General features: G+C 41.8%; 1 protein-coding gene across 1 annotated transcript in view; it reads right to left on the reverse strand.

Moving 5' to 3' along the window:
* The window catches only part of PRSS38 (serine protease 38), a 69346-nt gene extending 52486 nt beyond the window's left edge, over nt 1-16860 (reverse strand). The window contains exons 1-3 of the mRNA XM_036282169.1: nt 16701-16860; nt 16218-16380; nt 15235-15506 (exon numbers count right to left, since the gene is read on the reverse strand). Of these exons, the coding sequence (XP_036138062.1) occupies nt 15235-15506; nt 16218-16380; nt 16701-16860 (595 nt within the window). The remainder of the gene's footprint in view (nt 1-15234; nt 15507-16217; nt 16381-16700) is intronic.
* Between the last annotated feature and the right edge of the window lie 1129 nt (nt 16861-17989).

Raw genomic sequence — 17989 nt, forward strand, 5'->3', positions numbered from 1 at the left:
AGGTCACTCATGTGATTCCCAGTCAGGGTACATGCACAGGTTGTGGGCCAATCACAGTTGGGGGAATGCAGGAGGCAGCCAATCGATGTTTTCTCTCATCGATGTTTCTATCTCTTTCTCCCTCTCCCTTCCTCTTTCTCTAAAATCAATAAAGAATAAAAAATTAAGTCTGTTTTGTCTGATATTAGTATAGCCACTTCTGCTCTTTTTTGGTTACTATTTGCATGAAATACTATTTTTCATCTTTTCATTTTCAAACTTTCTGTGTCTTTCTATCTCAAATGAGTCTCTTGTAGACAGGATATAGTTATTTCTGCTAGTCTCTTTTTTTGATTGGATGATTTAATCCATTTGCATTTAAAGTAATTACTGAGACTTCTGGTCAAGATGGCCGTGTAACTAAATGTGGTTCCTGCCTCCTCCCACCACCATATCAAAATTACTGCTGAACTACAGAATAACCATCATTCAGAACTACATAGAACTGAGCTACATGCGAGTCCTACAACTATGAAATTAAAGAAGCCATGTCATGACTGGGAGGAGGAATGAAGGCACAGAAGGTCTGGTCTGACAACCACATATGGCGGGTAAAAATAGGAGGGATATCTTGGCTGTGAAGGTCCTTCCAGAGAAGCAAGGGGTCCCTGTCCCACTCCAGGCCCCCCAACTCAGGGTTCCAGTGCCAGAAAAAGAAGTCCTCCTAATTTTGGGCTGTAAGATACAGTGTGAATTGAAGCTGAGGGAGGTTGAGGCTCCTGGAGTCCCAGGCAGTTCCTCTTAAAGGGCCTACACTCAGACTTACTCCAACTCTCTTCCTCTGGGCTCCAGCATAGGGGAAGCAGTTTGAAAGGCACCAGAGACATATGGGGAAGAACTGAATTGTTTGGCATTGGGGTGAGAGCAGAAATTGTAGCTTTATCTTGGACAGACTTGCTGGTGGAGGCCTCTGTTCCTTTGATGGGCCATTCCCCTTTGGAGCTGGCAGATGGGTACCATATCTAGGACTCCAGCAACCTGGCTCACACTGTTTACCCCTCCCTGGTGATTCCCTGAGGTCTTACCCTACCCAACATTTGAGCCCATGCAAGCTTTTTCCAGTGGCTTTACCATAGAGATGGCCTGTCTGGCTCATGCTTTGGATTTTACTAAAATCTCTCAAACAAGCAGCCTCTGGTCTCAGTGAGCCCTATACCTCTCACTATGTGGCCCCAGACCTGGCACTAACAGCAGCCAGCCTTGGTTCACAGCTTGTCCTTGCTTAGGTACTTTCAAGCTCAGCACAAGAAGCAACCATCAGTAGATAGTTTATGCCTGGTAGCCCCAGATAGAGCACAGGCAGTAACTGACTTTGGATCTGCAACTCCTTGGAGGTCCCAGAGCCAACACACAAACTAGACAGTTTTAGACTATGTTGAAGCACCACCATCCAACCATTCCACAGACAACATACTCAAGGAGTGGGCTTAGGGAGTACCAGAGGCCTGCTGAAATAGTTCTTTCTCTGTGTGGTGGGCCCCTGCACAGCTAATCCTCTAAAGTAATCAGAGGTTGGTGGTCAGTGATCACAGCCTGTCCTTGCAGCTGATCAGCTTGAGTAAATCCCTCTTGTTGGCATGCAAACACCAATCAAGACTCAATTACAAACAAAGTGTTTAAAGTGCACATGGGGGCCCAGCAACCTGAGCCCACCAGCACAACTCGCACCATCAAACCAGTGAACACTCTGTGTCAACACAGACCTGTGCACAGTAGTGGAACTCCCAAGGTGCCAGTTTAAAAAGCCGCAGACAGCCAAGAGCCCAGCACCATCCCCCAAAGTAGCAGCACGATAAGAGTCGAGACATACCCCCAGCAACAGATGCTGGGGAGCAGATATCCATCCCCAGGCAACATAAGCACAGACCAGCAGCTGAGACCCATCCCCAAAATCTACAGCAAAAACTGAGAAGTTGAGCCCCACAGGGAAGCAGCACTCCCCAGCCGCCAGCAGATAAACCTGGGGCTCCACAGAGGCCTGTATGGTCCAGGAACTCACAAGTGTTGTGGGAAGCCAGATCCCAAGAGAGACTGGTGTAATCCAGCTGCCCACCCACAGAAACTGCAGGGTGCTGGGGCAACAGAGAGGCCTGTGTGACCCAGCAGGGACTGTGCCATCCAGTTACCCTCAGGACCTGCGGAGTGCTGAAGCACCAGACAGGCCTGTGCCACCCAGCAGGGACTGTACTATCCAGTTACACTCAGGACCTGCAGAGTGCTGAAGCACCAGAAAGGACTGTGTGAGCCAGCAGAGACTGTGCAATCCAGTTACCCTCGAAACCTGTGGGGTGCTGAAAAACAGGAGAGGACTGTGCCACCGAGCAGGGACTGCACAATCTAGTTATGCAAGGGGACTGTGGGGTGCTGAAGCACCAGAGAGGCCTGTGTGACCCAGAAGCCCATAACATAGGTATAGAGCCAGGTCACTAGAGGGACTGTGCAATCCAGTTACTCGCTGGATCTGCAGGGTGCAGGGACACCACAGAGGCCTGTGCGACCCAGCTGTGCACAAGATAGGCTTAGAGGGTGTGAAAATGGAGGCAGAGTGAATAGAAGCTACACAGACAATCTTCCTGGATGAAACTGGAATTAAAACTAAAATAAACACAAATTTTCAGAAGAAAACAAAAGAAAAGCAGCAGGACAGAACCATATAACCAGGGACACTGGTAGGATCTGCAGAGACAAGAGAAGGTGGCGGGCTGCGAGTCCACAGACAACAGCAGTCTTAGCTGTGAGCAGCGCCCTTGGCGAATAAAGACCAAGCCCACTCCACAGCTCACAGAGCAGGGACAGAGCACTAAAATAGCCACAGACACATACCTGGGGGCTATGGCAGTAAGAAGGCAGACTGGGCGGGAACTCTGTGTGGTCACCTGCCATTTGGAGGGCATTCAGAGTTTTTGATGAGTGCGACCACAAAGGACGGTGGCCAGTGTACTCACTGCCAGAGCTCTAGAGAAAACCAGCAGTTCCCCCCACTCAGAGATTCAGACTTTCCCAGGTGAGGCAAAGAAATGCAAATTGAGGCTCATTAATAACCAGCATCTATCCCACCCTCTGGAAAACCTCTTATGCAGAACACCAAGGCTGCATTTCAAGGCACTGACTAAAAGACACTACTAGCCACCAGAAAAAAGCTAGAGGATAACTGAACCTTTCCTGTGCTTACAAATCTACCCAGGATAGTAAGACTTGACAGTGGTGTTTAATGTGGGCCCACCTAGGCTCATCCAAACTCAGGAGAGAGAGCCACAAAAAGCAGAACACCAACACCCACAAGGAAAACTTGGAAGGCTCCAAAAAACCCACTGAGATAGCCAAAATGGTGAAACAAAGAAACAAATCCCAAATGAAAGAACAAGAGAACTCTATTGAAGATGACATCAATGAAATGCATCTCATCAAATTATGAGAGGTAGAGTTTAGAGCCATGATCTTGAAAAGCTCAAGAACATGAGTAAGGACATCAGCACCATGAGTAAAGATATAGAAACATAGAAAACCAACCAAGTGGAAATGAAGAATGACATAGCAGAAATTAAGAACACCTTGGAAGGACTAAATAGCAGAGTAAAGAAAGCTGATGACCGGATCAGTCAATTAGAAGGGAAGAAAAACTCACCCAATCAGAAAACTAAAATAAAAATAATTAAAAAACAGGAATATAGCTTAAGAAAACTGTGGGACAACTGGAAACATAATAACATTCACATCATAGGAATCCCCGAAGAGGAAGAAAATGTGCAAGGGTTAGCGAATATATTTGAAGAAATAGTGACAAAATACTTTCCTAACTTGGTGAGGGAAGAAGGCATTCAAGTTCAAGAACCACAGAGAGTCCCAAGTAAGAAGAACACAAACAGGCCCACACCAAGAGAAATAGTAATTAAAATTCCAAAAATCAAATACAAAGAGAGAATCTTAAAGGCAGCAAAATATAATCAACAGGTTACATACAAAGGAAACCCCATAAGGCTCTCAGCTGACTTCTCAACAGAAAAACTTTAGGCCAAAATGGAGTGGTATGAAGTAATCAAGGTCACAGAAAACAAGGATCTGAATCCAAGTCTACTCTGTCCAACAAGACTATCATTCAAAGTAGAAGGTCAAATAAAGAGCTTCCCAGACAAAAAAAAAAGGCTAAGGGAATATATTAACACTGAACCAGCACTAAAAGATATGCTAAAAGGACTGCTGTAATTAGTAGAAAAGTTAGGAAGGAAAATAGAACCATACTAAACAAAATGGCAATAAATAAGTACATATCAATTCTCACCTTAGATGTGAATGTTTTGAATGCTCTGATAAAAACACAGAGTGGCCGACTGGATAAGAAAGCATAACTCACTTATATGTTGTTTACAAGATAACCATCTCACAACAAAAGACTCACATAGGTTGAGAGTGAAGGGATGGAAAAAAATCTTTCAAGCAAACAAATATCAAAAAAAACCCCCAAAAAACAAAACAACCTCGGGTAGCAATACTCATATATGATAAAGTATATTTCTAAATGAAGGGCATAATTACAGACAAAGAAGGCCATTACATAATATTGATAGGATCTATCCAACAGGAAGATATAACCTTGGTAAACATATATGCACCAAATATAGGAGTACCAACATATACTAAAAATCTTTTGGTGGTCTTCAAAGGAGCAATGCACAGCAATACAATCATAGCAGGGGACTTCAGCACACTACTGACATCACTGGATAGACCTTATAGACAAAAAATTAACAAGAAAACACAGACTCTAAATGAAGCGTTAGATAAAATTGATTTCACAGATATCTACAGAGAATTACACCCCCAAACCACAGAATTCACATTCTTCTCAAGTGCGCATGGGACATTCTCAAAGATAGATCACATGTGAGGGCACAAACTAAGTCTCTACAAGTTCAAGAAGATTGAAATCATATCAAGCATCTTCTCAGATCACAATGGCATGAAACTAAAAATTAACTGCAACAAGAACATGCAAAGACATTTTAAAACATGGAGGCTTAATAGCATGTTATTGAACAATGAATGGGTTACTATGGAGATCAAGGAAGAAATTAAAAACTTCCTGGAAACCAATGAAAATGAACACAGAACACCACTAAATGTATGGGATGCAGTGAAAGCTATTCTAAGAGGGAAATTCATAGCACTACAAGCCTACCTCAAGAAACAAGAAAAATTTCTAACAGACTATCTAACCCCACAACTTAAAGAACTAGAAAGGAAACAAGAAGAAAACGCAGAGCAAGTAAAATAAAGGAAAGAGTAAATATCAAAGCAGAAATAAATGACATGGAGACCAAAAAACAATTCAAAGGATCAATAAAACAAAAAGGTGATACTTTGAAAAGATAAACAAGATTGATGGACCCTTAGCTAGACTCACCAAGAAGAAAAGAGAGAGAACACAAATACACAAAATCAGAAATGACAGAGGAGAAATAATAACTGACATCACAGATATACAAAGGATTGTTAACAACTATTATGAACAATTATACAGCAAAATATTTGAAAATTTAAGCAAAATGGACCAATTTCTAGAAACACATAGTCTCCCAAAACTGGACAGGGAAGAGATAGAAAACTTGTACAGACCAATAACAACAAAAAAAATTGAAGATGTAATCAAGACTCTCCAGCAAACAAAACCCTGGGCCCGGACGACTTCACAGAGAAATTTTACTGACCATTCAAAGAACTAAAACCCATTCTCCTCAAACTATTTCAAAAAATTTAAGAAAATGAAAAACTTCCATACTCATTTTATGAGGCAAGCATAATTCTAATTCCAAAACTAGAAAAAGACACTAAAAAACAAACAAACAAACAAAAAAACCTACAGACCAATGTCCCTGATGAACATAGATGCCAAAATCCTGACTAAAACAGTAGCAAATTGAATCAAGAAATACATCAAAAAATTATTCACTATGACCAAGTGGGATTCATCCCAGGGATGCAAGGCTGGTACAATATTCCCAAATCGATAAATGTGATACACCACATAAACAAAATAAAACATAATAATCATATGATCATATCAATAGATGTTGAAAAAGGATTCGACAAAATCCAGCACCCATTTGTGATAAAAACGCTCAGCAACCTGGAAATAGAGGGATCATATCTCGACATAACAATGGCTGTATATGAAAGACCTACAGCCAACATCATAGTCAATGGGCAAAAATTGAAAGAATTTCCTCTAAAAGCAGGAACAAGGCAAGGATGCCAACTTTCACCATTCATATTTAACATGATACTGGAAGTCTTAGGCACAGCAATCAGACATAAAGAAAAAATAAAAGGGATCTATATTGAATAAAGGGAAGTGAAATTGTAATTATTTGCAGATGACATCATACTATATATAGAAAACCCCAAAGACTCCATCAAATTTTACCAGACTTAATAACTGAATTTGGCAAAGTAGCAGGACACATAATTAACGTCAAGAAATGGATGGCGTTCTTATACACCAAGATAAACTCACAGAAAGAGAAACAAACAAACAAACAAAAGAATCTCATTTACCATCACAGCAAAAAAAATTAAGATACCCAGGAATAAACGTAACCACAGAAATAAAGGACCTATTCGCAGAACACTACTGGTCATTAAAAAAAGAAATAGAGGAAGATATAAAAAAGTGGAAGCACATACCTTGTTTATGAATTGGATGAATCAACAATATTAAAATGTCCATACTACCCAAAGCAGTCTATAGATTCAATGCAATCTCCATCAAAATAACGACATACTTCACAGAACTAGAAGAAATACTTTAAAAGTTCATATGGAACCAAAAAAGACTTCGAATAGCCACAGCAATCTTGAAAAAGAAGGACAAAGTAGGAGGGATCATATTACCAGATTTCAGGTTATACTACAAAGCCACTGTAATCAAAACAGCCTGGTACTGGCACAAGAACAGGCAGATAGACCAGTGGAACAGAACAGAGAACCCAGAAATGGACCCAAGGCAATATACTCAATATTTGACAAAGGTGGCAAGAGCATACAGGGGTGTAAAGACAATGTCTTTAATAAATGGTGTTAGGAAAATTGGACAGCTACATGCAAAAATATCAAACTAGACCATCAACTTACACCCTACTCAAGAATAAACTCAAAATGGATAAAAGACATAAATGTGACTCATGAATCCATAAAAATCCTACAAGAAAATGTAGACAACAAAATTTCAGACCTCATATGCAGCAGAATTTTCACTGATACATCACGTAAGGGAACAGAAACAAAGGAGAAAATGAACACATGGGATTACATCAAATTCAAACGCTTCTGCACATTAAAAGAAACAACAAACAAAATGAATAGGCAACCCCCTGTATGGGAGAGCATAATTGTCAATGACATATCAGATAAAGGGTTAATTTCCAAAATATATGGAATGCGCATACAACTCAACAAAAGGAAATTAAAGAACCCAATTAAAAAATGGGCAGAGGAACTAAATAGACACCTCTCCAAACAGGACATACAAATGGCTAAGAGACATATGAAGAAATGCTCAACATCACTAATCATCAGGGAGAAGCAAATTAAAACAACAATGAGATATCACCTCACACCTGTCAGAATGGCTGTCATCAACAAATCATCAAACAACAAGTGTTCACGAGGGTGTGAAGAAAAGGGGACTCTAGTATACTTGCGGTGGGAATTCAGACTGGTGCAATCACTATGGAAAACTACATGATGTTACCTCAAAAACTTACAAATTAAACTTTCATTTGACCCAGTGATCCCACTTCCAGGAATAGACCTTAAGAAGCCTGAAAAACCCATCAGAAAGAATATATATACCCCCATGTTCGTAGCAGCACTATTTACAATAGCTAAGATCTGGAAATAGCCCAAATATCCACCATTGACAAACGGATATAAAAGTTGTGGTAAAGATGGCAGCAGACAGGACTAGAGGGAGGGTGAGTGTGTGAGAGAGTGAGTGAGTGTGTGAGAGAATGTGAGTGGACATGATGGTGGATGGCCAAACCCCTGCAGTGCAGAGTTGCTGAACATAAAGTTCCAGTGCTGTGGACAAAAGCATCTGGCTACCATGGTAAGCAGCCCTTCAGGGCACTTCTTCCTGCACTGCAGGGAGGTTCCAACATTTGGAACATCTTGGGACTTCCCTGGGAGGATGCAATGGGAGTGGCTATGGCCCAGCAACCTGAGCCCACCAGCACACCTGGCACGATTGAACCAGTTGACACACTGTGACAACACAGACTGGTGTACCATTATGGAGCTTCCAAGATGCCCATCTTGGAAGCCATGGACAGTAGGGAGCCCAGCACAATCCCTACAGTAGCAGCCTGATCAGAGTTAAGATATAACCCCAGCAAAAGAGGCTGGGGAGCAGACATCTATCCCCAGGCAACAGAAGCACAGACCAGCAGATGAGACCCATCCCCAAAATCTACAGCCACAACTGAGCAGGAGTTGAGCCCCACAGGGCAGCAGAACTCCCCAGCTGCCAGCTGCAGGACCTGGAGCTCCACAGAGGCCTGTGCAGTTCAGTAGCACACAAGTGCAGTGGGAAGCCAGAGCCCTGAAGAAATTGGTGCAATCCAGCTGCCCACCACCGGAAACAGCAGGGTGCAGGGGCACCAGAGAGGCCTGTGTGACCAAGCAGGGACTGTGCTTTCCAGTTACCAGCAGGTCTTGTGGTGTGCTGAAGCACCAGAGAGGCCCCTGTGACCGAACAGGGACTGTGCCCTCCTTTTACATGTGCGACCCAGCAGGGACTGGGCCATCGGATTACACATGAGACCTGTGGGCTGCTGAAGCACCAGAGAGGCCTGTGCGACCAAAAATGAACTGTGCCATCCAATAACCTGCAGGAGCTGCTAGGTGCTGAAGCACCAAATAGGCTCTTGAAACCCAGGAGAAACTGCCTTCCAGTCACCCGCAGGACATGCAGAGTGCTGAAGCACCAGAGAGGCCTGTGTGACCCAGCAGGGACTGCACAATCTAGTTACTGGGCCTGTGGGGTGCTGAAGCACCAGAGAGGCCTGCGCAATGAGCAGGGACGGTGCCATCCAGTTACCCACTGGACCTGTAGGGTGCGGGGACACCAGAAAAGCTTGTGTGACTCAGCTGCCCACAAGATAGGCTTAGAGGATGTGAAAAAAAAAAGGCAGAGTGAATAGAAGCCTTTGAAGGAGGTTCTCCCACGACCAAACAGGAATTAAAACTAAAATAAACACAAATCCTTGTAAAAAACGCAACAGGAAAACAGCAGGACAGGACCATATAAGCAGGGACACTGGTAGGATCTGCAAGGCAAGAGAGCATGGTGGGCTGGAAGCTCAGGGACAGCAGCAGTCTTGGCTGTGAGCAGTGCTCTTGGGAAATAAAGACCAAACCAAATCCACAAACCAGAGAACCAGGACAGAGCACTAAAATAGGCACATACACTCACCTGGGGGCTGCGGCAGTGGGAGGGCAGACTGGGATGGAACTCTGTGGGGACACCGGTCATTTGGAGGGCACTCAGAGTTTTTGCTGAGTTTGGCGACAAAAAATGGTGGCCAGTGTGCTCCTTCCTCAAGCTGTGGGGAAAAGCAACACCCCCCTCACCCCTCAGAGATTCAGCCTTTCCCAGGTGAGGCAAAAAAAATGCAAATTGAGGCTCATTAACAACAAGCATCTATCCCACCCTCTGGTAATCCTCTTAAGCAGAACACCAGGGCTACATTCCAAGGCACCGAGTAACTGAGACTACTACTACCCACCAGGAAAAAGCTAGAGGATAACTGAACCTTTCCTGGGCTTGCAAATCTACCCAGGAAAGTAAGACTTCACAGTGCTGTTTAATGTGGGCCCACCCAGGCTCATCCAAACACAGTAGAGGGAGCCACAAACAGCAGAACACCTACACCCACAGGGAAAATTTGGCAGGCTCCAATACCCACTGAGATAGACAAAATGGTGAAACAAAGAAACAAATCCCAAACGAAAGAACAAGAGAACTCTATCAAAGATGAGATCAATAAAATGCAGCTAAGCAAATTATGAGAGGTAGAGTTCCGAGCCATAATCTTGAGGAAGCTCAAGAGCATGAGTAAGGACATCAGCACCATGAGTAAAGATATAGAAACATTGAAGACCAACCAAATGGAAATGAAGAATGACAAAGCAAAAATTAAGAACACATTGGAGGGACTAAACAGCAAAGCAGAGAAAGCTGAGGACCGGATCAGTGAATTATGAGACAGGGTAGAAAAAATCAACCAATCAGAAAACAAAAAGGAAAAAAAATGATTAAAAACAGGAAGATAGCTAAAGAGAACTGTGGGACAACTGGAAACATAATAGCATTTGCATCATAGGAATCCCTGAAGAGGAAGAAAATGGGCAAGGGATAGAGAATATATTTGAAGAAATACTGACAGAAAACTTTCCTAACTTGGTGAAGGATGAAGGCATACAAGTTCAAGAAGCACAGAGAGCCCCAAGTAAGAAGAACCCAAACAGGCCCACACCAAGTCACATAGTAATTAAAATGTCAAAAATTTAAGACAAAGAGAGAATCCTAAAGGGAGCAAGAGATAAGCAACAGGTTACCTACAAAGAAAATTCCATAAGGATCTCAGCTGACTTCTCAATGGGAACACTACAAGCTAGAAGGGAGTGGCACGAAGTAATCAAGGTCATGAAAAACAAGGATCTGAATCCAAGACTACTCTATCCAACAAGACTAACATTCAAAATAGAAGGTCAAATAAAGAGCTTCCCAGATAAATAAAAGCTAAAAGAATACATTAGCACCAAACCAGCACTGCAAGAAAAGTTAAAAGGACAGTTGTAATTAGCAAGAGAAATAGGAAGAAAAATATAACCACATTAAACAAAAATGGGAATAAATAAGTATTTATCAATAATCACCTTAAATGTAAATAGATTGAATTCTCCGATAAAACGACAGAGTAGGTGACTGGATAAGAAAGCATGACACATCTACATATTGTTTCCAAGAGACCCACCTCACGATAAAAGACTCATATAGGTTGAAAGTGAAAGGATGGAAAAAAATCTTTCAAGCAAACAGAAAGCAAAAAAAAAAAAAAAAAAAAGCTGGAGTAGCAATACTCTTATCTGATAAAGTAGATTTCAAAATGAAGACCATAACTAGAGACAAAAAGTCCACTACATAATATTGAAAAAATCTATCCAACAGGAAGATATAACCTTGGTAAACATATATGCACCTGAAATAGTAGCACCAACATATATTAAAAATATTTTGGAGGACTTCAAAAGAGAAATTGACAGCAATACAATTATACTAGAAGACTTCAACACCCCGCTGACATCACTGGATAGATCTTCTAGACAAAAAATTAACAAGAAAACCAGACTCTAAATGAAGTGCTAGATCAAATAGATTTAAAGATATCTACAGATAATTACACCCCCAAACCACAGAATTCACATTCTTCTCAAGTGCACATGGGACATTCTCAAAGATATACCACATGTTAGGGCACAAACTAAGTTTCTACAAGTTCAGGAAGATTGAAATCATATCAAGCATCTTCTCAGATCACAATGGCATGAAAATAATTATCAACTGCAATAAGAACATGCAAAGACATTTGGAAACGTGTAGGCTAAATAGCATGTTATGGAACAATGAATGGGTTACCATGGAGATCAAGGAAGAAATTAAAAACTTCCTGGAAACCAATGGAAATGGACACACAACAACACAAAATGTATGGGATGCAGTGAAAGCTGTTCTGAGAGGGAAATTCATAGCTCTACCTCAAGAAACAAGAAAAATTTCTAACAGACTATCGAACCTCAAAACTTAAAAATCTAGAAAGCAAACAAAAACAAAACCCCAGAGCAAGTAGAAGGAAGGAAATAGTAATGATCACAGCAGAAATAAATGACATGGAGAACAACAACAACAAAAAAACCATAAAACCAAATAACAATTCAAAGGATCAATGAAACAAAAAGCTGGTTCTTTGGAAAGATAAACAAGATTGATGGACCCTTAGCTAGACTCACCTAGAAACAAAGAAAGAGAACCCAAATACATAAAATCAGAAATGAAAGAAGAGAAGTAATACCTGACACCACAGAAATACAACAAATTGTTAACAAATATTATGAACAATTATATGGCAACAAATTCGACAATCTACGCAAAATGGAAAATTTCTAGAAACACATACTCTCCCAAAACTGAACCGGGAAGAGATAGAAAACGTGCACAGACCAATAACAACAAAAGAAATTAAAGATGTAATCAAGACTCTCCCAGCAAACAAAAGCCAAGGCCCGGAGGGTTTCACGGGGGAATTATACCGCACATTCAAAGAAGAACTAATACCCATTCTCCTCAAACTATTTCAAAAAATTCAAGTAGAAGGAAGACTTCCAAACTCGTTTTATAGGGCCAGCATAATTCTAATTCTAAAATCAGAAAAAGACACTACAAAGAAAGAAAACTACAGGCCAATATCCCTGATGAACCTAGATGCCAAAATCCTGAACAAAATACTGGCAAATCAGATCCAGCAATACACCAAAACAATTGTCCACCATAACCAAGTGGCATTCATCGAAGGTATGCAAGGCTGGCACAATATTCACAAATCAATAAACGTGATACACCACATAAATAAAATGAGAATAAAAACCACATGATCATATCAATAGATGCTGAAATAGCCTTCAACAAAATCCAGCATCCATGTCTGATAAAAACGCTCAGCCATGTGAAAATAGAGGGATCATATCTAGACATAATAAAGGCCATATATGAAAGAACTACAGCCAACATCATACTCAATGGGCAAAAACTAAAAGCATTTTCCTTAAGAACAAAAACAAGGCAAAGATGCCCACTTTTGCCACTCTTATTTAACATAGTACTGGAAGTCTTAGTCACAGCAATCAGACAGGAAGAAAAAATAAAAGGAATCCAAATTGGAAAGGAGGAAGTGAAACTGTCATTCTTTGCAGATGACATGATACTATACATAGAAAACCCCAAAGACTCCATCAAAAATTTATTAGACTTAATAAATGAATTTGGCAAAGTAGCAGGATACAAAATTAAAGTCACAAAATCAATGGCATTCTTATACACCAATGATGAAATCACAGAAAGAGAAACTAATAAAACTATCCCATTTACCATTGCAGCAAAAAAAAAAAAAAAAAAGAAAAGATACCTAGAAATAAACTTAACCAAAGAAATAAAGGACGTATTCACAGAAAAGCACAGGACATTGAAAAATGAAATAGAGGAAGATATCTAGATAATAGAGGAAGATAAAAACATGGAAGCACACACCTTGTTCATGGATTGGAAGAATCAACACCTTTAAAATGTCCATACTACCCAAAGCAATCTATAAATTCAATGCAATCCCCATCGAAATCCCAACGACATACTTCGTAGAACTAGAACAAATACTTCAAAAGTTCATATGGAACCAAAAAGGACCCCGAATAGCCACAGTAATCTTGAAAAAGAATAACAAAGTTGGAGGGATCACATTTACCAGATTTCAGGTTATTCTACAAAGCCACTGTAATCAAAATAGCCTGGTACTGGCACAAGAACAGACATATAGCCCAGTGGAACAGAACAGAGAATCCAGAAATGGACCCAGGGCAATATGCTCAATTAATATTTGACAAATGTGGCAAGAGCATACAGAGGAGTAAAGACAGCCTCTTTAATAAATGGTGTTGGGAAAATTAGACAGCTACATGCAAAAAAAAATGAAACTAGACCATCAACTTACACCCTACACAAGAATAAACTCAAAATGGATAAAAGACATAAATGTGACTCATGAATCCATAAAAATCCTAGAAGAAAATGTAGGCAACAAATTTTCAACAGTATACGCAGCAGAATTTTTACTGATACATCATGTAAGGGAACAGAAACAAAGGAGGAAATGAACACATCGGACTACATCAAACTCAAAATCTTCTGCACAACAAACAATACAATCATCAAAATGGAAAGGCAACCAACTGTATGAAAGAGGATAATTGCCAATGATATATCAGATAAGGGGTTAATTTCCAATATACAGAGAGTGCTCATAGAACTCAACAAAGGGAAAACAAAGAACCCAATTAAAAATGGGAAGAGGAACTAAATAGACACCTCTCCAAACAGGACCTACAAATGGCTAAGAGACATATGAAGAAATGCTCAACATCGCTAATCATCAGAGAGATGCATATAAAAACAACAATGAGATATCACCTCACACCTGTCAGAATGGCCGCCATCAACAAATCATGAAACAACAAGTGTTGGCAAGGGTGTAGAGAAAAGGGGACTTTGGTACACTGCTGGTGGGAATGCAGACTGGTGCAGCCACTACGGAAAAAAATATGGTGTTACCTTCAAAAATTAAAAATTGAACTGACATTTGACCCAGTGATCCCACTTCTAGGAATATACCCTAAGAAGCCTGAAATACCAATCAGAAAAAATATATGTTCCCCCATGTTTGTAGCAGTATTATTTACAATAGCTAAGATCTGGAAACAGCTTAAATGTCCATCAGTAGATGAATGGATTAAAAAGCGGTGGTACATATACACAATGGAGTACTATGCAGCTGTAAGAAAGAAAGATCTCTTATCCTTTGAGACTACATGGAGGGACCTGGAAAGTATTATCTAAGCAAAAGAAGCCAAACAGAGAAAAACAAGTACCATATGATTTCACTTATTTGTGAAATATAATGAACATAATAGTGTGAGAAAGGGGTAGTTCCAGAGATGTGAAAGAGGGATACAGACTGACAATCCCCAGATGAGTGGGTGTTGGAGGAGAGATAAAATACAGAACTTATATGCATGTATGCATGAACAAAGGTCATGGACAACAGAGCTGGGGACAGGGTGTGGAGGGAGGGGGAGGGGCAAATCGGTGGGGTAAAAAGGACAAACATTTGTAACAAAAATAATTTAATTAATTAAAAAAAAAAAAACGGAAAAAAAAAACACAAAAATATATGATAAAAGGAGACCTAGCATCATTTCTACTGGTGTTTCTAACCATTGCAATCAGATAATAAAAGAATAAAAGACAAAATATAGGAAAAGAATGGATGAAACAATCTTATTTGGGATTGATGCTGCACTTAGTTCTCTTACCTTTTTGGGAAATGAGTCCCCATCCTGTAGTCCAGCAGGTAAGGTTCTGAAGGTTCACATCTGGGGTTGCAATGCAGATGGGGAGTACAGAGTCAGAAAATACAATGCGAGTTTTCAGCTGCACAAGAGCGATGTCACCTCCAATTGGGTGGTATACTTCATACGTATGATGCATGATAACCTTATTCACCTCAAACCACTGGGTATGATTGCCCGCAACCTTGAGGTCCACAAGGCCCACGTACATATCAAATGCCTCAGTGTTCTTATCCCTGTGGGGACAGAGAAGAAAAGCACAGTGGCTCAAGCACCTTGGACCTGGGGAGAAGAGCCACCATTAGCTCACAAACACGGGGCGGCCTGGAGCATGGCAGGTTGGTAGCCAGGCTCTCAACCAAGATGTGGAAAAGCAATCCTCTGCAGGACAGTGAGGACTTGTTTGGAAGGATTACCCCCAAAGAAGTCCTAGCCTGGGGCCCATGGAGGATCTGGGAAACCATCAGGGCATGCTGGCCACCATTAGCCCAGGATGGTGAGCTTGTCAGGTGTAAAATGGGCTGCCCAGAGGTTAGTGTCTTCTCAGCTCTCACCCTATGATGTGCCTCTTCTCCTCCCCTCCTATGATATGTCTCCTTTCCTCTCATCCTTTAATGAGTTTCCTCCTATTACTGTCTCCTTTTCTCACATCCTATTAATTGTTTCCTCTCCTCTCATCCTATGATATGTCTCCTCAGCTGTTCTATGATGTGTCTGTCTCCTCTCCCCATTTTTCATCCTATGATTTGGCTTCACACCTATCTCAAAGAACAGGTAGTCCTAAGGATCTGTCAGCCCTGTGCCAAGAGAAGCTATAGAAGATGTAGCTGTGTGCTGGGCTCCACTCTCTCTCCAATTCCAAGTAAACCTAGCTCTACCTGTCTTGCGTGGTCAGCCTCAAGGTCCTTGGACCTCCACAGGAATGGCATCTGGCACTACTCACTCACCTGCCAAAGCAGTGGGCTGCTGACAGGACCCAGTACTCGTTGATGATGGACCCACCACAGATGTGGAAGCCCCCATAATGCACGCTGACCTGCCACGGCCACTTCTTATCAAGGGCGTCCATGCCTCCTATGACCTTTCCCTGCATGTGACGCTGGCCACAGGCTGAGTGGAGAGATACAGAGTGTGTGAGTAGCAGCTACGCAGGAGCAGGCCAGGCCACAAGCAAAGGGGACGAAGATCTGGCGGTAGATGAGAAGTATGTGTGTGTGGGAGGGTGGGGGTGGGGGGTTACGGAAGCTGAGATAATAGGGAAGGGGAAAGAAGAGTAGGAGAGAACAGGAGAGGGCAAGGAAGGAAGGGAAGGCAAGGGAAAAGGGTCTCCAACACGGAAGGGGTGGAGGTGGGGGAGGGGTGGGTTGGGGAGGGAGGAAGTGCCTGACTGTGTCCAGAATCACTGCCAACCCAGCTTGAAGGGGTCCTACCCACGTCGTTGCTCAAGGCGAACCCCTTGCTGTCGGGGTGCCTGTTAGCCATGGCTGCATCCCAGGCGGAAAGCAGAAGGAGCAGCAGCAAGAGGAGGAGGCTCGAGGCTTTGCGTGAAGCTCCAGGGCCAGCATGAGGAAGGAAGAGCAGGGTGGTCATGAGGCTGAAGGCCCCTGAGATGCGATTTCTGGAGCTTGCTGGACTTGTGATGGCTGCCTGACGTGCGACGCCTGACGCTGCTAAAGCCCGACTGCTGCTGGACGCGCAATGGTGATGGCGCTAGGGCATGCGCATGACATTTGACAGCGGCAACCCAACTACCTCTGCACTTGATGGAGTCCTGAACGCTTTTGTCTCTGCATCTCAGATACGTCACGGTGTTCCCCTCTGCCCCTCTATCTGGACATGTTAGGACACCCCCCTGAAGCCCCAGGCAGGTACTCACTCGCTGGCATGGAGGCGGCTTTCAGTGGTCTACCTCCCCGGATGACAGACTCTCGGTGTTCTCACTCCCGAATCAGTTGTGATCAGTGATCTCCAGTGGTTTCCCTCAGGGTAAGCTGGCTGGTTCTTGGCTGATACAATGGAGCTAACTTGACCCTGTGTCTCCCAACATCCAATTAGCAAATCTGGGTTTGGTCACATGACACAGTTTATGAAAATGTGCAAGCACAATTCCTGATCTTGATCATATTTACTAATGTGACATTGAACAAAGCAAGTTATATGACCGTCAGAAAAAAAAAAGGGTTGGGAAAGTACACTATACCACTTAAGCCCCTTGAAAACTTGAGAGCTCTGTTGTTGTGACAGTATATACACAAATGAATAGGACTGTGTTCCAATAAAACTTGATTCACAGACACTGAAATTTGAATTTTATTTGATTTTTGCATCTCACAAAATATTCGTTTTTTCCTCTCAAGAATAAAAATGTGTAAAAACCATTCTTAGTTTATGAGTTGTAAAGAAACAGGGAGTTTGTTTCGGGTATATAATTCTACAATGCATCATCTGTATATTTTATTGTGTTCACCACCCTAAGTCATTATCCTTCTATAACCATTTATCCCACCCTTTACCCTCTTTTTACCTCCCCCAACCCTTCCTTCTATATATATATTTAAGTAGCTTTTATTTTTTTTATTATAAAAGTATGTTCACAGCAAAATTAATTATAAGGTACAGAGGTTGATAATGCAGGAGGTTACTTACACATGTGTGGGGTCAGGTGGTACGGGCAAATCTTTATATTTCTTGATATTATTTCTTTTTCTTTTACAGATGG

The sequence above is a fragment of the Molossus molossus genome, unplaced genomic scaffold (genome assembly GCF_014108415.1).
Source record: "Molossus molossus isolate mMolMol1 unplaced genomic scaffold, mMolMol1.p scaffold_m16_p_4, whole genome shotgun sequence".
NCBI lineage: Eukaryota > Metazoa > Chordata > Mammalia > Chiroptera > Molossidae > Molossus > Molossus molossus.